The 27482-nt window shown below is 21.4% G+C and overlaps 1 protein-coding gene across 6 annotated transcripts in view; it reads left to right on the top strand.

Annotated features, from left to right (window-relative positions):
• The window catches only part of LOC129606396 (GATA zinc finger domain-containing protein 14-like), an 85792-nt gene that overhangs the window by 10208 nt on the left and 48102 nt on the right, over positions 1-27482 (top strand). For 5 of the 6 annotated variants that reach the window (XM_055516712.1, XM_055516710.1, XM_055516709.1 and 2 more), the window contains exons 2-3: positions 7210-7380; positions 9032-9211. In XM_055516712.1, the coding sequence (XP_055372687.1) occupies positions 7210-7380; positions 9032-9211 (351 nt within the window). Of the gene's footprint in view, positions 1-7209; positions 7381-9031; positions 9212-23361; positions 23578-27482 lie in introns of all 6 variants that reach the window. The other variant, XM_055516708.1, reaches the window with a different exon arrangement.

The following is a 27482-nucleotide window of genomic DNA, read 5'->3' as shown; positions in this document are numbered from 1 at the left end:
TAATTTCAATAAATACCTAGTTCAGATTCCATGGAATCTAGATTGGTTCACTTAAACTGATTCTATCTTAAAGTAGAAGCAGTTCAATGCAACCAATTTTTACTTTAAATTTAATGTTTTGTTTCAGTTAAAGAATACGTCACAGTTCTTTCAGAAGACTTCGTTATTCTTTAAAAAAAATTTTTAACTATGTACTGACAAAATTTTCATTTTTATGCAATAATTTTTTTGTTTTAAAATCCAAATAGTTATAGTCATCTGTTAATTAAAACAATCTACCTATAACAGTTGATTAGATTACATTACATGGAGTAACTATGCACCGCGACCCAAAAATCGATTGATTGTATGACCCCTTCCACCTATTACACCTATTTAATAGAAAATAAATATTGGTTCTCAAATCTTTCAGCATAGGTCAATAAATTTTAATCAGTAAATTTTTACTTTTCAACTGCAACTTTTTAGACATTCTGGGAAGTAATATTGAACCGTCAAGAAAGCAATTATCCTTAGAATATTTTTTTGTGATAAATTTTATTTAATAAAACAACTTTAACATTTAAATTTGTTAAATTTTACTTCTATATACACTACTCATTATTTTAATAAACAAATTTCGAATATTTTATAAAAACAATCACTTATTCTCATTATCCTATAATTGATATATCAACCATAAATTTTTCAATCAACTATAAATTTCCTCATTATTATTATTAAAAAAAAAACGAAACAATTATTTTTAATGCGTTGCAATCAAAAAATACTAAAATTTTTCACAAGGTTTTTTTTTTATGCTCTCTTTTTATAAAAGTAATTGAATAACAAAAATAAGTAAGTAAATAATAAGTAAATGTTATGTATATAAATATTTTTGCAAAATGAACTCATTCTCTCATAAAATTCATATAAATTATATTTTTAAATTAATTATTAAAATTGCGAGAACATATTCATTTATTTTCTTTTATAACAATTGTTAAGTACATAATTATGTTACGCTTAAAATTGTATATTTTGTGCAATACAATGCTAGCAAAAATATCAGTATAAGATTTACAATTAAAGCTTATGTTAAAAATAATTTCGAAAAGGTAGGATGGAAAAATTTGTGTTTAAAGTGTAAATAGTTTCATTTAATAACTTGGTGTGTTCATTATTCTAAGAAAGTATTATGATAATGCAGAAAAAGTATAAAGCAGTATAAAGAATTTTGCTGAAACTAAAAATGACAGCCTGTAGATCATGTTAATTTTGTTTTAGAGTGACAATCAAAATTTGGAAATTTTCACATATTAACAGGAAATTTTCAAAACCTCACTTATTTCGCAACAATACAAAATAATAATCTCATTATGAGCTGCTTAAGGTTAAAGAATTTCACCATTTATTTTTATAGGGCTTTTGAAATTTAGTTCTCCTTATATAGGGTTGATCATTCACATTTAAACAAATAAATCACCTATAATTATATTAGAGATTTCAGAAATTAATATTGAGAATCATTAAGAGTGTCAAATTTTAGTATTTGAATTCCTTAACGTATCCTAAAGTTCATATTAATTAAACATTTAAAAAAAATCCTGGACACAAAATTTTCTTTATCTAAAAAAATTTCTTTATTATTTCTAGCCATCTCGTACCTATAAGTTTTAATTATTCATATGATTAGCTAGTCAAATGATTAGCTATGAATAACAAAATTTGGAAATTTTCTATTTATTTATATAAAAGTTTCAAAAAGTAAAAAATTTCAAATTGAAAAATTAAGTACAATTTTGTCGAAAAAAGCACCCCAAAATATCATAGTTTGCAAGAAACTATATGACATAGAGTTTCGCATTTTCTATTTTAAAATTAATTAAAAATTGGCATTTGAATAAGTATTACAAAAATTCATTGGCATGCATATTTACATATACATATATGTACATTGGTGTCTATATATAATTTTGGTTTTTAAAAATATTTCAAATTATTAAAAATTTTAAATTACTTATTTACAAATAACTATGAAATTTTATGGTTTCTCCTTATTATAGGCAATAATTGAAATTTTGGAAATTTATTTGTATACGTGTATTAATACTCTCCTCACATGGATGAACCCGTTTTTTTGGTAGATCTCCAATTTTCGTATATTCTAGTTTTAAACTAAATAATACTATATTCGATTAATGTTATAAATACTTCTGTTTTGGTTTCAATTTCAGTTCTGATGAAAAGACCATGCTTAATTCATGAATTCCACATATCTACCTAGCTGAAATAAAGCAGTTTTAATAGTTCAATTGAAATTAACTAAATTAAATTTAATACGATAAATATAAAAATACAAAATCTTTAAATTTATAATGCCCACTTACTTTTTCCCTTTTTAAATCTTAAAATTATTTTTTCTTTTTCTTTATCTTCAACCAAGTAAAGCATCAAAGCATATCCTCTTATGTTATTTATGTCTACATATTTGTATATACATATATAGAAAAATCTAAAGAGACCAAGTATATTTGCATGATATATTTGGCCAGGTGTCTTGATATTTTTTTGACCCTTTTCTGATTGTACTACACTTATGTAAGAAGATTATATATATATATATATTTGTTATATTTATTTTTCATGAAGTGCACTTACATTATTATGATTTTTGTTTATTATTAAATATTATTATAAATTCTTATATATAAAATTTAAATTCAGTGACGATTGTTGTTAATTTTGTATTAAATATGAGATTTTTGATTTAATTTAAAATTGAAAAAACTTTTTAAAATAAATTTTTTTTGTGTTCAATTAGCCCAATTATTGGCATTAAAGACGTTTGCCTCATTTCCTTCATTTCCAATGTCTTGAATATTTTCCCATTAATTCAAAAAGAAGCTTAAAAATTAGTTGTGTATTTAAATATTATTTTAATTTCTATTGCAAAACTTCAAAGATCTCAAAAGATGTTAATTCTAAATTAATAATATTCTAGTTTTGCATCCGTACGAATTATAGTTGTTCGTTTCGGCAGGAAAAGTCCGTTCTTTGTAAAAATAAATAGCAGAACACTATAATTTCATCTAACTGAGAGAGTTGCTGTAAGTTTTAAAAGAAATTTGGATTGATCTTAAAAACTATTATAGTTAAGGTGTTGACATTTGATGACAACGAATTTAGGAATAGGGTCGTAGGGCTACTTTCATGCAATTTTTAGAACCATTTAATCGAGTGGATGTTTAGCAGATTTGAAACGATCAACTCAATCTAACAGGAATAGAGTTCTTTTCCTTTTTGAAATGTATAATATGTAGATTTAGTGACAAATCTACTGTTATTCTTTTACATTATGCAGCAAATATCAAATTCCAAAAATTGTGTATTGTATTCAATCCAATATTTTGTAAAAATAAATTATTCCTCTACAAAATTATGTTTATTTTTCTACGTCTCTCTGCCTTGTATGTAACACACATATATTTAATTGACCCAAGCATTTTTATTAAATGGTGACCTTTCCTTTTATTTGCAGATTATTTTTAATATAGAAAGATATCCCTAAACAGGACACGCAATAAAATTAACGCCACTGTGTCTTACACAAGTCTATCCCTTTTTAATGTCACATATTCAAAATAAAAGGTCTAAATTCTATGTTGTTATATAACACTATTATATAAAAAATTATGTATATGTACAAGAGTCATGCATAGGTATATTTTTTGTCATGAAAATTAGCATATTTTGTACGGCCTTTCATTAAAAAAATATCAACAAAAATCAGGAAGTTTAATATTCAGGATATTTAAGTTATTAAATTTTTACAAAGGGGTTCAAATATTGTAATAAACAATAGAACTATTGACGATCTTCATCATTTATTGGACGTGGTCAGTAGCATTTTTTTTCTTGTTTAAGCTTTATTCTTACTCAATTCATGAAATTTCTTGCTGGTTTTAATTTTTATATTTTGTAATGATTAGTTTTGCCGGCGGCGTTCGTTAATTTCTTTTTTCACAGGGTAGAAATCAAGGTAGAAATCAATTATAAGAAATTATAAATAATTTTTTGGTTGTTAACTACATAAACCTTTTATTTGACCTTATGAAGGGACACTCAATTTAAATATATATAAGTAGGCATTTTTGAAATTTTCCAAACATTAAAACGCCTTAAATTTTTTTTAACTAATTATATTTTTAGTGTGAATAATAAACGAGGAGTCCCATGTGATGATCACCTTAATTTACATAAATATTTTTAAGTGAATTTGTTGCGTTTTTTTTGTAAGGATTACTTTTTAATTCAAGACAAAAATTGTTGAATATTGGAAAACTAGTCAGTCAAGACAAATTTCTTTCAAGCACTATTCTTTGAGATAAGTGTTTTTTTTATACATACACATACGGTTGAATATTGTAGCTTGTATTTTATTTTTTAAGATTTTTCTGTGTGATAAACCCGAAAATCTTGCTTTCCCATGAATTCATAAATATTCTTAAAATAACAAAATATGTGATTCTTCTGATTAGTACAATTTTTAAACATAATTATAAAGAAACTCTCTGACCTACCAACAATTTTATCGATTTTTTCGGAATCCGGTAAATCATTTTCCTTATCTTATATAAGAATTAAATTGATTCCAGAAAGCTTCTAGTTCCGAGAGTGTTAAGATTTCTTATTTTATTTGTTTTATTTTTTATTTTATTCAAATTATGAAATATATAAAAAGTGTTTAGAAAATGAATCCTGTGAATATATCATCAACGTTTACATAACATTGCATACGTATACATATATGAACTGAAAAGGATTTATTGGTTTATATCAAAATTTCTTTTGAATTTGCAATTTCTCTATATTTTTCTTTAAATTTTAAAACTACACCCTTAAAAAATCGCCGATTAACACTTTATATTCAGATGATGTGTATTCAAACTAATATACCAAAGTAAGCAATATTCATTTCCGCACAATGAGTAAAGAAATGCGTTATTACAAAATTTTGATTGTGACAAACGAATGGACAATTATTGAAGCAAAATGATTGAATTTAAAAATATATTAGAAATATACTAGAACGTATATATGTATTTATATGTAGTATAAACAAATTTATGTGCGTACCAACATACGTTCTAATATTCCATGAATTTGATCACATTAATAACGTATGCGGATCACATATTTAACACATTTTCTTTTAGGATATCATATTTTAAAATAATGTTGTTTTTACTTGGTTCGATTATCCGCCATGTAGTAAAAATCGATTCGATTTAGAATTTAGTGTTTATTTTAACTTTTCCTTGTTTTTCTTTCGTTGCTGTCAAAATTCTATAACGCGTGTGTCTATTTTTTTTTATTAAATGAAAAAGTATGCATGTATGTACGGTATTATAAGAAAGTTTTTGGGGTAGAGGGGGTTAAAAGATTTTTTTTTTAAAATAACAAAGTAAATGAATACTTTACAAAATTTCCATATTTTACTACAAAAGCCATCCGTACGTATACGACGACTATATGCGTAACGTATGTATATACTTAAATAAATAAAAGCTGGGGGAATGGAAAAATATTGTTGAATATGAAAATGAAGCAAAAAAAAAACTGAAAATTGTAAGAATAAAAATAACAATGTGCCCAAAAGGTTGTGTATGTGTAAGTTTGAAATCTAAGAAAATTAGACGAAGGAAAGGGGAATTCAAGTCATGTTATACATATACAAAATTTTTAAATGACAAAATATTACTTTTATGTAAGCGTAGAACAGATGGGTCACATTTTACTTTTGTTTCTCTTTTTCTTTTATAGGTTATTCTTTATAATGTTAACGGTTGTGTACATTTTGCGATAATAATAGCATAAGAGTCTTTTTGTTTTGTCTTTCTCTTTCATTTTTCATTATTTTTGTTTTTCGCTCTCTAGTTTTTTACATTAATATTGGGAAAAAGTAACATAATCCACTTATTTTTTTTTATATTTAAATACATACGTATATACGTATGTAGCAATTGCACTAATTCCATGGTCGTTTAAATATGCGTCTTACATAAAACAGCAAAATGAGTATAAAGCGGCAGAAATATAACCATGAAATGGATAAAAAAAAAGTGTGGATTTTGTGCATAGAAAAAAAACTTTTCTTTTTTTTTAAGTAAATTAGAAAATTATTCATAATATTTTTTTTCTCTTTTTAATGGAAATATAATATTATTATTTGAATATAACCTAGGGTGGTTCATTTGTGATTGATTTGATAAATTATGACATACTCAGTTATGCTATAAAGGTAGATTCCAAACAAAGCGTTGAAGAACAACGGCGGACGATTTCTGTTATTAATCCAGCACAACAGCGGAACGGCAAAATCAATTGTACAGTATTTTTCATATAACGTCACACACATATAAAAACAGATAATTTCAAAAAAAAAAAACGCCAGCTTTAAAATACGAATTCAGTAATCATTTACCGCCGGCGGTGAAATTTACGACAATAATTTCGATTGATTCTACAGACAGTCTCATTTAAATACGTGAATTTCGCCGCGGATAATCGGTCTTGTTCTATATTTAGTAAGTATGTATATCTTTTTCGACTCAAATGCATTTTAAAAAATTTGAGTTAAAAATTTTAACATTTTTTTCAATTTAGTAACATGAGATGACAGTTAAATAATGACTATTTTTGTCCCTTATGAATTGTTTTGTCCGACGTATTTTAAGAAGATAAATGTGTTGCTGCTTTTTATTTTTGTTCATAACTTTGTTAATAATAATAATCTTAAAGACATTTCTTTGTGAGAATATTTTCGTGATTGAGAAGTTTTGGAAAAAGTTCTTAAAAAAATATATATACATAAGTAGACCACCCTTTTTTGTAAAACTTATTTATTGGTATTAATATTGAAAATCTCTTTAGCTCGTACATAATAAGAAAATGAATCCTTATGTAAAATATATTTGACGTTATTTAATATTATAAGCATTCTTAAATATTTCAGAAGTGTTTACTTAGTGCATTTTATTTTTCATAATTTTTACTATAATGCATAATTTTATAAATAATGTAAATGAAACACCAGTTAGTTACATAAAATTAAGAGTTTACAAAAGTTTTGAAATTTTTATCTATTATTTTTAATCAATTAAAATATACTTTTTCAATATTAAATTTAATAATTAATGTTATTAATTTTGCTCTTTTATATTACAGGGTCGTTGCAATCGTGATAAACCGCCATGCAAATATTTTCATCCCCCACAACATTTAAAGGATCAGTTACTAATAAATGGAAGAAACCATCTTGCCTTGAAAAATGCAATTATGCAACAAATGGGAATTGCCCCTGGGCAACAAGTTATACCTGGACAAGTTCCAACGGTTGTAAGTATAAACATATAGATATATAATTATATAAATGAAAAAATTTACAATGATTTTGGAATTTTAAGAATGTATTAGAGTATTTTTTAATATGGAAATTTTATATAAAATTATATGAATAGTTATCGTTTAAATGAAAATTTAAGTCTTCCTTTTCTTTAAGAAAGTCTTGTGTAATAAAGTATGAATATAGTACAGGTAAGGGGCACAAATAAAGGATGGTTTTTGAACTAGTTCGAATTGTAGACACAAGTAGTGATTTTTTCGAAAGTTTCTTTATTTTAGAATATTTTAAAAAGTGAAGATTCAAGAAAACTATCAACTTAATTTAGAAAATATTTTTACAATTACTTGCTTAAGTTCTTAATTAACATTAATTAATACTCGACAAAATTTTTTTTGAAAGCACTTCATGGAAAATAATTGTCTTTTACAATTTTATAAAGTAGCCACTTAAAATCTTATAAAGTAGTCTACCAAATTTAATAAAGCAACGAAAAAGCAGACCCACCAAATAAATAAATTTGAAAATTTAAAACTTTAAAAAATTTCACAATGTAAACAATTTTCATATATTCATATTAAAAATCAACAAATTTTCACTAATTTGATTGTTTCAACTATACTTTTATTTACATTGTTAAGTTAATGAAGGTAACACTTCTCCAATTTATGTATTACACTACATCGTAACATATATATTAAACTATATATACTAGTATATATATACATTAAAATTGACAAACATTTTCAAATTGAATTATCTATAATGAGTTAATTAAGAAGTAATTTTTTTAATTACTTTCTCTTATATGCATAGTGTTTATTTTATACATAAAATGAACGTAAATTACTGATAATTAATGATTACACATAATTAATTAATTGTAAAGTACATAATATAATGAACGAAAAAGCATAAAGGCATAAAATAATTTTGAGAATTATTTAAATTTTTCAAAGAAAATTTAAAATTTTGTAATTTCACATAACAATTATGTTTTTCAAATTAATTATCATTAAATTTTGCTTTCATTATTAATTTTGTAAACGAGAACGGTAATTAATATATATGTATATAATTTTATAATTGTAATTTCCAGGCAGTCATTCAAATTAAATTTTGAATTTATTTTAATAAATAGCCACACATATTTCAAAATTTATTATTTATTTGAAGTGATTACGTAGACTTTTTGAGTTTAATTTCATTTGTTTTAAATTAGATCATTTTCGCAAGAGCATTAGAATTTTCTACAAGATAGTTAAGAGAAAATGTAATAGGAATGCTGAGCAACTGCTCTTTTTATAAAATTTAAAGTTGCTTGCATTTTCTCTTTCTGCATAGCTTATATTTTTATTTATAAAATTTTTGTTATAATTTTTTTATATTTTTCGAGTCTCGATGAGAAATTTATTTAAAATATGAGAATCAAATCGTTATATTTAATTTTTGTATCATTAATAATTCAAATAAATGAAAATTATAACAAACGAAATAAAAAATAAATAGAATATTTAAATAATTACAATTTGATAAGGATATATGGGTATAGGTGTTTTTATATACGAGTACATATTGGCATGATATTACAAATACAATATTTTTAATTTCTTCAATAAAATTCATTTCTTTTTTCATATTACAAAGGCAACAAATCCCTATTTAACCGGTATACCAGCCAGCACATATAGTCCATATTTTGGACCTGGACATTTAGTGCCTACATTATTAGGACCAGATCCGTCAGTTGCATCACAATTAACCCCAGTTGTACCACAAGCAGTTCCTGTTGCGCAACAAAAAATACCTAGATCTGATAGATTAGAGGTAAGTTAAAAAACAAAAAACAACTCGAACTTTGTTATGTTTTGTTAAATTTTTTTTTTTTTGTAATTTCTTGGAAATGTTGGTGAACACAACATTCCTTTGAAAATCGACAACATTTTATAATATAGTTGTTATTTACTTCTGAAAATCATTTATTTTTCTTTTTTATTTAATTATAAAACGGAAAATAAATAAAATAGTTTTCTGTGTTTAATTTATTTTATTTTTTTTTTGTATTTATTTACCTATTTGTTAAATGATAATTTTCGTTTTTTTTTAATAATTCTTTATTTGTTTATTCTCTTTAAAATTTATATACATAAATATGATATAATTAAATTATATATAACTGATAATCTCATATATACCATAATTATGAAAAATATGTGAATTTTATAACATAACAAAAAAAAATGTTATTATTACTTTTATTTTTTGTTGATTGTTTAACATTTTTTTTTATGTTATACTTACAATACTTATATTATAACAATAATTTCTTTATTTATTCTTATAAAATATTTTATTTTGAATTGTATTAATTTTTTTTATATTATTTAAAAAAAATAAACTACTCTTAATTATTATGTTTTATATTTTTATATAAATATATATTTAAGTATTTATATATATTATATAACATATATATTTATATATCTAAGTCGTGTATGTTATTTTTTTTCTTTACATTATTAATATTATATTTTAAAATTATACAAAATAAAAATTAATAAACAAAATATTGCATTTAAACCGCAAAAATGATTTGGGAAGGACATTTTAAAAAATTTTTTTTTCTCAATCGGCTGGATCTAATATCTCTGGACTCATGTTACGAGATTTAAGAGATCAAAAAATACAATTGATTCGATTTATTTGATATTTTTTTTTTTTTTTGTAAATTCATAATAATTATTATTATGTAAAATGGAAATTATATTCAATTTAAAAAAAAAAAATTCTTTTTTTGAAAAACAAAATTGAAAAATTACATAGTGAAAAATTAGGTTTGAAATACAAAAAAAAAAAATGAAATGATCCTTCTTTTCTTTATACGCTACAATTTTCTTTTTTTTTCTACTAAACAATTTTGTAATATTTTTGCAGCTTTTTTTTTAGTTCACACTAATTTTAAATTAAAAACAAAGGAATTTCAATAAAATAATTTTGTTTTGCTCGTTTTACAATAATGAAAAAAAGTGCTTACAAAAAACTACAAAAAAAAAAAACTAAAAAACAAATACTGTGAATTCACATACAAATTGGTTTGCTTCGATTAAATTCTATAAATATTTTTTCGCATTTATTTATATTAAGTACAAAAAAGAAAAATAATAAAAAAAAATTATGCTCCAAAAATTAAAATTTAATTAAATTTATAATTATTAATATAAATTAAAAAAAATCAAAAAACTTTTATAATTCAAGAAAAAATTGAAATTTTATTTTTGTTTTGCAATGTTCCAGCTTTTCTAATTTATTATATAATTGTTTCTTAAAATACTCAAAAAAAAAAAACAAAAGCTTTCAATTAATTTACATTTAAGGTTTATTTATAGAATTGTTACTTTGCATTAAAAATAAAAACGCAACACTGTTAAAATGTATTAGACAAGCATTAAGTTTTGTATTCAAAAATATTAAAATAGTTTTTATTAACCAAAGAAATATTAAAAAATATTAATAAAATTCTTAAACAAAAAACAAAAAAAAAATAATAAAACAAAAAAAAAATCGTTTATAATTTGAAAATGATCTAAGTCAATCTACATACAATTTCGAATTTTTTTATTTTCTTAAATATACTTGGAATTGGAAATGATTGGGTTGTAGGCAAAAAATAAATATGCATAAAATATATTATTAATCAACTAGATTTTTGAATTATTTTAATCGTCGCAAAAAAATTGCAATATTTAATTTGCAATAATTTCAATTTGAACTTAGAACACTTTAAAAATAAACGATCCAAATTATTTTAAATATTTCATACATACATGTATATTATTATTAATAAACAATGTAATTCTTAAAAATGTTAACAATTTTTTTTTAACACGCGCTACTGTAATCTGTTCTAAAAAGTAAATCGTAATTCTCTATATTAAAATTAATGAGAATTATTAGAATAATTTTGTTAACATGAAACTAAAGCAATTATTTTGAATTTTCATTATTAATGTTAATATTCTTCGTTTTGTATTGGCATAAGATTTTACTATTACAAAAGTTTCGGTACCTCTATACCTAATGCAAATTTTAAATATACATCTGTCCTGTGCTATCCAGTATATCTACAATGTACAAATCTGATTACTCTCATTTAAAATTATTAAAGAACATAACATTTTTTCAAGTTCATGGTGAACACAATAAAAAATCTTTTGTGTTCAATTGCATATTTAATATATATACATGTATGTATATATAAATATAATATATAATATTTTGCATTTTATAAACTTTTAAATTAATTAAAATCTAAATGTACACCGGCTTCTTTTCAATTTTTATATATATGTGCTATATATCTACAATAATACAAGAAATAAAAACAAATTGAAAATGTTTGATAAAAGTAAATTTTTTTTTTAATATTTCAAGTATTTTTTCAAAGCTTATATACATACATAAATATAAATATTAATAACTTTAATTATATACGAGAAATTAGAACTAATTCGTTTAAGCTACTAATCGAAAGAATCTTTTAAACGTAATATCAAATGGCATATTAAATATATTTAATTATTTAGTATTCGTATACTTTAATAAGTTACGTTGGATCTAAAATTCTTCAAAATAAATACAATCAAAATTATGAACTTAATTGAATTGCCATTAACTGATCGACTATTGCCATTAACTAATAATTATTTCTTTATTAAGAAATTAATATAAGATAGAACAATATTAATTAATGTAAGACACCATAACACATACAACTATATTAATTAATGTCATAAATAAGGCAGTCTTACAATAAGAATAAGAAATTTCTTTTTAAGTCTTTTAATTTGTATATATTAATTATGACATTTAGATGTCATTATAGTAAATTGACAATCAATATTGCATATTCACAATAGAAAATTTTTTCTCTAAATTAATTATGCATATATACACTTAAAGTGATTATATACTATATTATATTTATTAAAATCTGCAATAAATTCTTAAAGTTTAATTATTTCAATATTTAAAAATGATATAAAAAATAATTTGAATTGTCAAGAAAAATTCCAATAATTAAAATGATATTTTGAACATGAATGAAAAATATAATAGAAAATCGATTATAGTAATCGATTATAGTAAAATTTTTATATATTTGTTGCCAAATATGTCATCAATTAAAACATCCTTTCATACATAAAAAATCATTTTAAAATCTTTAATTTCTTAACTCAATTATGAAAAAATTTATAGTATTTGAATAAAACTTAATGACAAAATATTTTTTTGTCAATATATTTTATAAATTTCAGACATACAAACATTATATTGTATTTCTTAAAAAGTTCAACTAAAATCAAGAAAAATGGCATTTAGAAAAAATTAAAAAATTTATTTATATATATGTATGTATGTATAAATATATAGCAAAATAAATATTATTTTAATTGTTTTTTATGTTTATTGTTATAACTACGAGTAAAATTAGATTTTTTTTTTTGTATATAAAAATCAATATAATGTTATTGAAAGTATTTGAGAATATTTAATTCTTTTTTTCATATTAATGACACAAGATTTTTAAAAAATAATTTGGGTTGTTAGAGTTGCGGTATACGCAAATTTTCATTACGACAAAGAATTGTATTTGCGTAGCGTTATCTTATAATTTATATCATATTTATATATTACATGAAAATTAATAAATTATAAAATTAAAATAATATATTATATTTAATTCGATTCTACAATAAATTTTGGTAGTGTAGCATCAGAAATTTGACACATTGTAATCAAAAAATTGCACGTAGATGCTCTCTAATATTCTCTTACTCTCGAAATTAAAATATTAATTGTCAAAGTATGACACATTTTGTAAAATTAGAAAAATATTTTTTATTGATTTCTTTAATAAGTTTAATATTATTATATTATACAATTAAAGATATTTGAAATAATTGTAGAAATTATTTCTTATAAGCAAACACGATTTTATCTTAAAAACTATAAAATAATAGTTCGGAAATAACAAGTTTTATTCAATAATTACCTGAAAGATTCTATATTTCCTTGGTGGTTCACCGAATGTTATTTAAGAAATTTAATTTGTAAATTATATATAAGTGATTTATTTTTAATCAGTATGTCATACCGAAATTTATACAAAAAATTTATATTGAACAACCCTCAAATTGCAATTAATTTATTTATTACATAATCATCTTTAAAAATAGAAATATTTAATCATAAGCGTTTGTTTATAATCGAAAATTCGACCCAAATTAATTTTCAAATCTATTTTGATTTTTATAAACAAAAAATTCAATAAACACTAAAAAAAGATTTTATTTTTTTATTATTAACGCTTTGTGTTTTTAATTTTTTTTTTGTATTTAAAAGAATTTTTAATGTAAATATACACACAATTTCTATTTTAATCTATTTTAAATAATTTTTAAAAAATTGTTTCTTTTATATATTTTTCATTTATAAAAGCAACAAGAAAACAAAAAAAAAAATAATCACAATTAATATTTTTTATTAAATTATTAAATAAATAAATTTTTAAAAAATAATTATTAATTATTGCTTTTAGTTTTATATCTTAATTTTTATATTTTATTTTTTATGTTTTTATTATAATTTACAAATTTAATCAAAAAAATGTATTTTATTTATTAATAAATTAAGTGCATTATTCTATATATATAAATTGAAAATTTATTATATACATATTATATTATGTAAAATAATATTTGACTAAAAAAAAAAATAGACCAAATTAGAAATTATTTGAAAAACAAAATGAAAAAAATGAGATGTATATAAAAAAAAATAACACCAAAATATTATAATCAAAAAAATATTAAAATATTAAAATTTTACGAAAGTTACATTCATTCGTGTATTTTAAAGAAAAAACAAAAAACTGATATATTGAAACATCGCCAAATTTTAAAAGAAAAAAATAAATATATATTAAAAGTATATATATTAAAATTTATATATTAAGCTAAAATGTATATATATAAATACAATATAATTGGTAAAAAGTTAATATGTCTATGGGGAAGCCAAAATATCAATTCAAACATAAATTATCTTTGTGACTGCAAACATTTTATGGGAAAAAATCTCTCTTCTGCAATGAAAGAAAATTAAAGAACATAATATCTAGGTAATTTAAATAAGCATAGGTAATTTTCAAATAATAGGTAAATTATTCGAAAATTTTTAATAATATTAAATAACATAAAAATTCAGAAGAAAAAACAAAAATTAAAAGAAATTTTTTTTATTTTTTGAAATCCTAAAATATTTTTTGTGAAAATCTCATGTGTTGAAAACAATAAAAAAAAAAAAATAAAAGTTAAAATAAAATGCTTAAATGCAGCTTAACTCCTTATGTTTTTTACGCTACTTTTTATGTCCTTATTAATCTTTCCTATTATATTATATATACACACATATATAATATATTATATATACATATAAACATTCAAATAATATCAAGATTTGAGAAAAAAATGTGCTGTGCGCTCATTTATCGCATTTATTTTATCTTTAATTTTTTTTTTTTCGTTTTTTCTTTATGTTTTCTTGAAAATTCAGAAAAAAAAATTTATGTTTTTTTTTTGCGCAATATAAACTCTTTCTATCGTATATAATATATACCTATTTCCCTAATTATATAATGATATTAATTTATACATACACACATATGTACAGAAGAACATACATGTAAATAATATTTTCTTTTATTTTATTTTACACCAACATTTAAAATAAGAAAGCCACACAAACAAAATAAAAATCTGCTTTTTTTTATCTTTTCTGAATTCAAACATTTTTTTTTTTAAACCTACTTTGTAAAAATGTCAAATCCACCCCAACTCACCGAACTTCGCTTTAATTTCAAAGAAAATTTTATTTTTACTTTTTTTTTAATATTTTTTCCCTAAATTGGGTTCCTGAAACAAAAATTTTAAATTAAAACACACACAAAAAAAAAAAGAAAAAGAAACAAAGAACACCGACACCAAATACCAAATATAAAATATAAAACCCCTATAAATATGCAAATAAAATTATTTTGCTAAAAAAAATTATATACAAATATTTTAAAATCCAAAAAAACAAAAAAAAAATATGAAAAAAAATGTAACTTTCGAGCGTTTTCCTTTTTTTTTTAATTTTTTTATTTTACTAAATTGATGCTTGCAAATTTGTTATAATTTGTTTTTTGTTATATTTTGTTTTTGTTGTATTTTGTTTTCTTTTTTTATAATATTTATTTCCTTAAAATCTATAGAATCTTCGGAAATACAAAGCAGCTATTAGTTTGAATATCGAGTAAATAAATGTGTAAATTAGATAATTTTCTCCCAAACTATATCAAACAACAATATTATTAGTAAGAGTAAAGAAATTTAAGTCGCCGGAGTGTATGCAAACTGTTTACACATATAAAATATGAAATTTATTGTTCCTTATCCTCAAAGTTTTACATACCCATGTATTATGTAATAATATTATTGATATTATTTATATTATTCTCAAATCTATTCTATTGTCTTAAAAAAACTTTTCAATTAAATTAAGAAATTTTTCATTACCAATTATTGTCGGTTTTAAATCAAATGCATATAATTTATAAATTATAGCAATTTTTATGTGCTGACTCGAATTTTTTACCACTTTTTTCAATAATTCTTTACAATATTCTTGAATTATAAATAACCTTATATAGCATTGTTAATTTAACTTAGTTTACAATTAAATGCATAATTAACTCTATATAATTTACAAAAAGAATTTATAAGTATTTAATATTTATATTTCAAAATTAATTTTTTAATTAATTATTCCTATATAGTTAACATTTTAGCATAATATAGTCTTGTGTCTCGTATGTTTTTTATAGTCACTCGTATACTAAAATTTCCATTTTTAAAAATGAATAGTCTTATAGTCCTGCAATTCATAAAAATTGATATTTCGTATAGTCAATATTAAAACTTCAGCGGTAGCTGCAAAAGAACAGCCAAATATTGGGTTAATATTTATTGTTGCGACATTTACTCTCTAGGTGTCTCTAGTAGTATCTTATTTATTTTACTTTAACTATTTATTCTTTTAATTATACACTGAAACTATTTAATTTTTTTATTTTATTTTTTAATTTTATATTTTTTCTTTTGCAATAACAATAACGCGCTGAATAAAGAAATCCTAATCCTTGCAGCGATGAATAATGCATTTCTTATTTTTATTATTTTTTACTTTGTTTCTATTTTTGTTTGAATTTAATCAATCTTTAATTAAGCAAAAAAAAAAAATTATTTCTTTGCTTTTATTGTTCTGCATTTAATTTTTGAAAACTTCTGTGCTATGCAAAAATCTAACACACTGTTTTTTATTTATAAGCGCAAAATGCTATTGTGTCGAATAATTTTTTGGTTTTACTTTGATTTTTCAAGCTGCTTTCCGACTAAACTTTTATAGAACACACTAAACATTTTTGTTTATATTTTTAGTTCTAAATATCTTTAATATAATTTTATGTTTGAGAAATGAAAAAAAACAAAAACCTAATAATAATAATTATAAAAAATAGTTTTATTGGCTTTCCATAGCAAAATTAATTTTTAAAATGAAAATTAATTCTAAATTATATTTATGTTTTTTTTTTTTTTTTGCTAAATTCAATTAAATAAAATTAAAATAATTATAGTTTTAGATGTTAATTTCAAAAATACAAATTAATATATTATGCTACTATAAATATATATATATATATACAAAAACAAAAACAAAAATTAATTTTTGATTTCATTTTAACTAAAATAAAAACAAGAAAAAAAAAACAAAAGAAAAAATCCTTTAATATTTAATTAAAATTAAAAAAAAAAAATTATTTAAATTTCAACGAAAATTAATGCAAATTGTTATATAATTGTTAAAATTACCGTTAAACTAAACATGTGTACAAGAAAAAAACACAAAAAAAAAACAAGAGTAAAAAAAAATGAAATTTTAAATCATTAAAACACTCAACTATCTAACAATTTGGTAAATTGCAATTCTGTTTTTTTTTTATCACTTTTCCAAACAAAAATTGAAAAAAGTTCTTATCAGTTTGACTCTGACCGTCTATCTACCCGTGTGCTGTTTACAAAACTTCTACACTCTTGCAAATAGAAAGCTGGTATTTCTAGAAACTTATTGCCGTAGAAGAAAATTTTTACCTATCTTTATCCCCCTCTAAAAGTTATAGCCCCCCAAAGACCTTAAAATGGCTACTTATTTTAAAGAGACCCTAGTGTTAACAACCCACCTATTTTAAAGAGACTTAATAGTGTGGGGTTGTTTCTACCATGGCATAGCAAAATTAAATATTAGAAATACAAAATGGCTGCTAAAATTAATCGTTATTTTAAGCCCGTTTTTTTTCCGAAATTTTGATATTGTATTTCTTCTAAACTTCTTTTGATATTGTTTTTCTTCTATTAAGAAGCTTTTAGATATTGGTAAATAGTTTATTTCATTATAGAAGAATTTTTTTCAAATTTCACCCCTTCTCAAGTTATCGCCTCTTGAAATTTGCAAAATTTGAATTTTTGGCACTTTATATTCCTGAAACTGCAAGATTTTTCAAATTCCTATTACGCATTTTTATAAATGCCATGCCATCAAAAATTATAATTATTTTTTTTAACTCACCTAATTAACCGTTTAATTCGAGCATTATTTCAAAGACTGCATTGCTCATGCTAAAGGTATGCAATTTTTGAAATATATTCGTATATGGATGAAAGTAATTTTAATAGCTAAAGTAACATAGCTAAATTATTTTTAAAAGCAGTATTTTCACTTGTTAAAAGGAAAAGTGCTACAATACAAACCATTGGTCTGACCCAAATTTATTTGTACCACTTAATTTAATGAAAAAATTCATACGATTTTAAATTTTAATAAATTTAATTAAATTTGATTTTTTTTATATGAAAACTAATGATTTAACTCAATTTTTTTATTTAAATTAAAAAAAAAAAAATTGTTCGAATATTTAATTTGAAAAAATAATAAGACCGATTAGATTATTTTATTAATAATGACATCAGAAAATCAAATGCAACCCAATTTTTCTCTTTTATTAAATCATAATTTTCTAAGTACTTACTGAAACAAATTCCGAAATATTATACGCTTATTATACCTGAACTATGGTGCAGTGGTTATTACATTGGTTCCTTAACTGAAGAAACTCCGGTTTAAAGCCCTATCAGGCTACTATAAAAATTATATTTATTATTGTATAGCTTGGTATACAATACATATAAAATAAAAAAAAAGCTTAATATTAACTAAATACCTTATTTCGGATTAAAAATATCAGCAAAATAAAACAATAATTTTCAATATAACCTTAAATATTTAATATAAAAGAGAAAACTACGATAGGCTCGTCACCTAACAAGTAAATGGTTATCTATGATATCATATCATACACCACCCATATGGCTTCTTCCCAGGAGTGAAGTAGGATAAAAAAAATACCCATGTTGTAGGTTTATTCCATTAAAATTTTTGTTTCCTCAATTAGATTTCTTATTTTCTCTCTTAAATAATTAAAAAATTACAGTATTGAATCTAAAAAAAATGTAAAATTTTAAATATAACAATATTAATAAATAAACTTGTCATGTGTTATAAGAATGAGTGAAGTAAGAATATAATTCGCAACTCATCTCTTAGAAAAAATTGAGATAATATACAAAAATTCGAGAAAATATTTTTCTCTTCTTATTCTTTCCTCTTAGTACTACTATTTTAGTTATGTAGTTGTTTAAAGAGATGAAGTAATTATATAATATTAAAATTAAATAAATTAATGACTATGTGTTATAAAAGATTATTTGCTTGCCACAATTATATTATACAAAAAAAATATTACAAAAGCATTTCAATTTTATAATATTTATAAAAATTTCTTGATGTTTATATTGAGAATTTATTAAATTTTTGGAATTTTCAAAACAAAGCACTTTTGGCTACTATTTAATTTATTTTATCATAAAGAAAAATTTACGTCACTTCAATATAATTACCTTAAGAATTTGTAGTAAAAATATATGTATATATTAAGTATACTTATGTATGCTTACGTACATATGTGTGCAAATACATATATGTATTTAATTTTCAGAAATGAAAATTTCCATTCTATTTCTATTCTATTTACAAAATTTGAATTCACTCAAAAGAAAATAATTTGAAATAAGAAATTTTTCTACAGAACTACATAGTACGATTTAAAGAATTTTGAAATTTACTGATATATTATAAATGATTTCGTAAATATTACAGTTCAAAAATTTTTTGTTAAGTCCTTCATATGTAAACATAGATATACAGGGTCATTCAGTTAAGAGTACAATATTATTCATCAAAAATTGATAAAATGTTTGTTTATAACTAACTTGTCAAATTTCAAAGCTTTTCGACACACAGGGATTTTAACAAATAATTCTTAAAAAGCCCAAACTTTTTTGTTCATAACTTCCTTTCCGAAAAAAATCTTAAAAGAGCTGGTAAACAGCTTGAATATTACTTGATTACGTACTCAATGTATTTTCGGAATGCCAAGCATTCGATCTTTAGAAAAAAAAAATTTGTTTTCCTTTTTTTACTCTACTGAATCCTCTACTGAATATTTGATAAATTTCATGAACATAATTTTCATATGAGCTTCAAAATATGTATAATACAAATATTTTTCATAATTATTTAATAACTCATCAAAAATTTAGAATAAAGAAAAGAAAAATGTTTTTTGTTGAATCTAAATAAAATGTAAAATTTTTTACATCTTGTAATATTCGGAAATTGAAAATTTGAAAATTATATTTATACGTAAAATTCTACCCTATATTTTATTAAATTTTTATAAAAAATCAATTATCCTTACTATCGAGTTAAAATTGCAAAAGTAATATTTTTTGTTTCTAAGAATTTTATCACATACAATGAAATTTATTTTATCAATTTCAATCTAATTCAATTGTCATATTTTCCTATTGAATTAAAAAAAAAAAATAGTAAATATTTTAAAGTTTCAATAGAGAAATCTAAAAAATATCTAGGTTATTTTTAAAAATATTTAATAAAATTTTTAGTTTCGTTTAAAAACCAAATTTGTTTTATATTTCTTTCGAATAAAGTTATCATAAAATAAGGGTAATTAACCGAAAATCAAACAAATGAAAGGTAATTTCTCGTATTACGAACATTTTATTATTTACCTGGCTTAATTTTTTCAAAGATTTTGGGCGGAAGAAAATTATGAATAATAAAATTGGAAAACCTGTAAAAATAAATTGGTTCAGTATAGTATTTAAATTGAATTGTAAATCAATAATAGTAAAATATGGTCATTATAAATTCAAATCTTAAAATTAAATTTTATTAAACTAAGTATAATTATTAGGGGCATTACTTTTAAAGATAGCCCAGCTGAAACAAGTTCAACTGTGTTGGGCAATTAAGTCAGGACTACTCTATACCCATAACATAAATCAGATTCGAGTGTATAATTTAAATATTGAATGTATGGCTTAACCATAACAGACCAAACAGCAATTGTTAATTATTTTCTACAGAAAATTTTTCAATGATATTTCAATATTTAATTTCAATTTTACTCAAACTTAACAGAATAAATATTTACCAGTAATTTTTAAAAGCAATTTACCAAACCACGTATATGTATATTTCATCTTGTATTCTCTGAAATTAAATTGATATTAAAATTTCAATTAGAAAAATAAAAAATTAAAAAAAATTAATAATTTTAATTTATTAACTTACATGAAGTTTAGTGAAAAAATTTTTTTCCAAATTTCTATAAAATTTAATTCTAATTTTTGATCGAATCCCGTTTTTATTTTTTATTTAATTTTATTATTTTGTTCTTATTCTCGAACGTATACCAATAAAAGTATTAAGAATTTTAGTTCCTTGAAATTTTCCAAAAAATTTCAATTATATTTTTTTTTTCTTTCTGAAATGCTAATAAATTGTATGCAGTTTCGGTTCACCTTTTTTAATATATATATATATTTAAATATATATGTATATATACATATGATTGAAGCATGAGGCACTAAAATTAAATATTTTTCTTATATTTTTAATAATTACATATAATTATTTTGAATTAATAAAAATTTTATTGAAAAAAAAAATAAATAGTGCACAAATAAAAATAAAATTATTCGCATTATGTAATTTGCAAATATACCAAAAATGAAAAACATTCAATATATATATCACTCATATATATTCCATTTAGAGACGTTTCGGAAGAAGAGATATTATTCAGAAATGTAAAGGATTTTATTATAGAATTTCAGTTTTCGAAATTTATTTTATTCCGAAAATTGCAAGAGTTGTGAATAATATCCCATCATCTCAATTAAAGAATATATGAGTGAGAATATATATTATTATTCATTTCTAATAGAAATATTTAAAGTAAAAGTTTTTTTTTGTTTTTTTTTTTTTGTTTTATAAATTTGAGTAAAAGTAAACGTCATTTAAGGATAATAAATAAATAAAAAACGGCTTTTAATAATTTCTTTCAATAATTGATTTTTTTTGTTAATTTGTACATACCATATAATATAGAATAATTTTTATATAGATGATACTTATGCATTAACATTTTTTTTTGATATTTGTCATAACTTCGACACATTTTAAATCATTATAGTTAATTATACTATATAACATTTAATAAAAAACAAAAAAAAATGCTTTCAATTAATTTGTTGTTAATTAAGTTAATGACGTATTTATCTCAAATATGTGTTTTAATATTTTTCTAAATTTGCATTAAAAATGAAATAATTAAATGAAAAATAAAATATAAAAAAAAAAACATTGTTATTTACTTTGTATACACATTATTATATTTAATAATTTTTTTTTTTAATCTACAAGTATATAACATTTATGTACACAATTATATGAATGTATTAATTTTTTTTTTCTTTCTAATTAAAACATCTATTTTACACATTATAATTTATTTAATTATTCGATATATAGCATTTTAATATTAAGAGCATTAAAATATAAAAAATTAGAAAAAATCCATATACCTAGAACATAAATTTTTGTGCAAAAAATTTCATTTTATACCCGATATCCGATAGTCCATGCTCGGGCGCCATATTTTATTGTACACTTTAATTTTTTTCAAATTCTTTTTTTTATATAATAAATTTTAAGACGAATTAAACTTTTTAAAACGAGTGTTATTTCGAATATTATTTCGAATTATTATTTATAAATATTATTTTTTCGAAGATTTTCGAATATTATGAACGAAACAGTAGAAAGGGCTGGGTGTACAATAAAATTATAAATATGTAAAAAATTACCATTTTTTTTAATTTGAAAATTAAATTACAAAAAATTTCGTGAATGGAAAATAATCAACAAATCTTCATACTTCTGTTGTGCTTCCAGAATATCGACATGAGCCTTTCCATAAAAAAAGTGAAGCTCTTATTTCTTAAATGGGTTTTTTTCTTTATTCAATTTTATTTTAGTAGTAAAACCTCATAACTACTATGCTCTTATTTAAAGAGCTAATATTAAAGATATCAAAAAAAAATAATTTTTTTTTTTTTAATTTGTATACTTATCAAAATATAATTAATTAATTAATTTGAAAAAATAGAAAAAAAAATGTTTAATTAAATGCTATTAATAATATTAATAACTCCATTTTCTTCATTTAAACAAAAAAAAAAGAAAATAAAAAATAAAATTTTTATAAAAAAATATGAATAAAAAATATTTTTATAAAATAACAATTAAAATACAAAAAAAAAAGAAATTAATAAAAAAAAAAAAATAAAATGAAATCAAAAAATCAATATTTTGTGTGATGTTTCAATATTTAGGTGTGTCGCGAATTTATGCGCGGTGCTTGCAAGCGAGCTGAATCCGAATGCCGTTTTGCTCATCCTCAAGAGAGTGTAACAACACATGAAGATGGTACTGTTACTGTTTGCATGGATGCTGTTAAAGGTAGATGCACACGTGATCCATGCCGATATTTTCATCCCCCTTTACACCTACAGGCACAAATCAAAGCAGCGCAATCACGCGCTTCCGCGGTATGGCTTTATAATTCTTGTTTGTTTTCTTTTCAATTTTTTTTTCTCTTTGTATAATTTAAACAATTGTGTTCTATTTTTTGTTTTTTTTTTTTTTTATTTGTTCTTAATTTATATTAGAAATAAAAAGAAAAATCTTAACCTATAAGCAATAAATGGGAATAAAATATAATTTTAATTTTAATTATTTTATTTATTTTTAATTTAACTAATAATTGATTTTTATATTATAATTGTAAAATATATGATTTTTTTCTTTTAATTAAAAGAATTTGCGTTTTTATGAGAGATTTACAAAAAATAAAAAAAAAAAACTATAAACTATTTTAATAGTATATTACAATTCTAACACACACATACACATGCAATCACAGGCAAATAGAATGCTAAATCAGCCATTTTTAATTTTTTTTTTTTTGTTACTTATTTTCTAATAACCCTATAAATACACACACAAATATACGATAAACCAAAGCAAATTTTCAATTTCATTTTTTGTACCTATAAAAATACACACAAAAAATAAAATTGAATTTTTTTTTGCTTTATAAAATAAATTTAGAAATTTGAAATATTACTTTAGTCGATTAAATTTTTTTCTTTTAAAAATTTCAAACATTAAAGTGCTACCCAAATACCATTTACATTTTAACGAAAATGCCAAGTTTTCATCTGGTCATGGCCGTCAAATTTATGTTATTTTTGTGGCCATCGACGTATTAAAATTCTACAATCTTAATCACTCCAAAGTTGTTCTTTTTTAATTTCCATATAAAATTGAAATGATCTTAGATTTCAAAGCTACAGTTAAATTGCATTAACACAAAATATAACTGATACAACTTATAAACTTAATTATGTGTTAGACTGTGTCACTGCAATTTTGAAGTCAAGGGATATAATGACATTTTCAAATTCGAAACAAAATAAATGCGTTTATATAAGAGGAATTTGATCCTCTTTAGATATACTAATTTCAGCTTGATATAACGTATAAGATGCTAGCGCACAAAATAAAAAATAAAATTATTCTTTTGTACAAAAACAAAAATAGCTTCTTCTTATTAAAAAATATTCTTATATATTAAAAATGAAAAAATTAACAAAATTTTAAAAATTAAATTAAATTGCCCCCTAAATTATGCAATTTACTAAAGTAATATTTTAAAATAATTTAATTTAATTAAAAATAAAAATAATCTCTTCCATATCATACATAAAGGGACTAAAAATCATATATGATTTCATTTCATTGGATTTCATATAAAATTATTATAAATTTAAGTCAGACTCTTTTTACAGTACAGAACAATTCCTCGAATTGGGAATAAAATGCAAAATATCGTACAATATTTAAAAAACACTATAAAATACATTAAAGAATTTATAGAAGAGTAATTGATGCAAACCAATTTAAATAATTTTTTTTTAAGATTTAATAAAAAAATAAAATATTTAGCAAATAAATCACAATTACAAATTCGTACAAATATAGTGTTGAAAAACTTGTTTTGTGAAGTTTACGAAATAATATTAGTAATTAATTAATATTTTGAGTTTTAGTAAACCTTAATATTTTTTAAATTATAAAAATACAGCCCCTTATAGTTTTATATTTACATATAGTTTAGATTTTTTTAATATAATTTTTATACATATACATAATTTATTATGTTTGAATAATTCTCAATTCTGATATTTTGTTATATTATTTGTTTATTTGAATTGAGATTCTCGAGAAATCCCCAAAAAATTTAATACATACATATTGTTTAGTTCCTTTTGATTTTATTACTTAGGTTGTTAATTAATTTCTATATGATTACAAAAATCAATCTACTCTAGTCCATTTCATATTATAGCCAAAATATAAACTTTAATAATTTTTTTGCCTTGTAAATAATTTCTCTTGTTCTTATAAATTCATGATTCTTCTTAGTTAATTTCAATTCAAAAATGACTTCCCTTCCATTACCATATATCATTTAATTGTCTTGTTCGTTGGGTTAAGCCCTCTATTATCAATAGCTGCTTAATTACATACAAAATTAGAGCTTTTTCAACTATTTTAAAGAAAATATATATTTTTCCGTAATAGGAATATTGTTTATTAAAAATTTATAGGAACTTTTGCTATTTGTATCTGAGGGTCAATAGTATTTTTGTGATAGAAATAAGATCGAAGTAAGATAGAGAACTGAATAATATTATGGAATGTATTTGTATAGAATACAAAAAATTAATATGTAAAAAACTTAAATTTATAAAAAACGTTGTAAAAATACAAAACGTAAAAAAACAAAATAATGGTCGCTAGTAGACAATCCAGATAGACAGTAACTGTTCATATCGAATCATAATCTACTAATATATTACATTAATATCTTATAGTATACAGAGACTTACACCTAAATAATATTTGGTTCTTATTTAACGCATATATTAAAATTGTATAAATTTAACTTTAAAAGGAATAATTAAAATCAATTTTTATGGCTATTTGTCCTATCTGAATGTAAAACTGTTATATTATTGTTATATTATTTATTTTTTATTATTTCGATTTATCTTTTGAAAATTTGTTTATTCCATTGGAAAATGAAAAAGTTTTCTACCTATATCGTGATTTCCTTTGCGCAGTATTATAAATTTTTAGAAAAATCAAATTTCAATTATTAGTTCTGCTTCCCTTATTAGTTCTGTACAACATTTTCTAAGACAAATTTTAATAATAAAATTAAAATTTAAAAAAGTCAATAAATTGTGACCTTTCATAATAATTTCTATTTTCGTCTGTTCAATTAGTAATTAATAATGGCAAATACTTCATTTATTTTTGTTACATTGCTCCATCATGAATTCCACATGTAGAATCCTAGGAATTACGAATTTTTGAATGATTACAAATTCCACTCACAATTATTATTAACCAGAAATAGTAGCATCATTTTTCGGAGTGTCTGCTACTCGCATGTTAGACCAGAAATAAAACACGGAATTTTTAGAGAAAAATTTAAAACGATCATTCCCCTTAAATTACTTGTTACGTTCAATTATTTCTGATTACATTATTACAAATATTCGGAACAGAATTTTAATGATTCGAAATTGACATTCGTAATTTTTCGGCTTTTGAAGCTACTAACGGAACTCATGTTATGAATGAATATATTTGTTATTAAAAATTACTTGTTATACAGAAATTAATGATGTAATATTTATAATTTTTTTAAAAATTGATACTAAAAAGTAATTTTCAGAAGAAGTAGTTCTAAAGATCTTGCCTTAATTATATTATTTAATTATATTACAAATTGTAGGAAAACCAAGATATTATTTGAAACAAATAAAAAAGAGATACGATTTATTGAGAAATTGATAAATGACAATTTTTTTTATTATCATATTAGAATAAAAGGAACTTACAACTTTCTTATACATATATATATATATATATATATATATGTATATATATCTAATTTTATAAATATATTCATATTGGTAATTAGTTTTTTTCTTTATTCATAAAATTTCAATGCTCGTTTCCCAATATACATCTAATATTAAATGCTCATTTTTCCCAATTTCTCTTGTAAAACTAAAAATCAATAATAATATTTCTATATTCATTAATACATATAGGATATATAAAAGGCTTAAAGAGCTTTTTTGTTTTTATTCTTTAACGAACAGCATCTTTATTAATTTAAAAAAATTATCATTGAATAATGCTTAAGCATTAAGCAATGCTTACTATTGTATAGTTAAGTGTCTTTTATTTTTTTGGAATTTTAATGAATTGTGAAGCCTCTGTAATAATAAAAGTAGTAAAATTGAAAAAAAAAAATTAATATCATAAAAAAAATTAATAAAAATATCTTATAAATAAATTTATTTAATTTCTC

This window comes from Condylostylus longicornis, unplaced genomic scaffold, assembly GCF_029603195.1.
Source record: "Condylostylus longicornis isolate FDR11 unplaced genomic scaffold, ASM2960319v2 ptg000018l, whole genome shotgun sequence".
NCBI lineage: Eukaryota > Metazoa > Arthropoda > Insecta > Diptera > Dolichopodidae > Condylostylus > Condylostylus longicornis.
The sequence above is the reverse complement of the archived record's forward strand: the minus strand, read 5'-3'. Positions and strand labels throughout refer to the sequence as shown.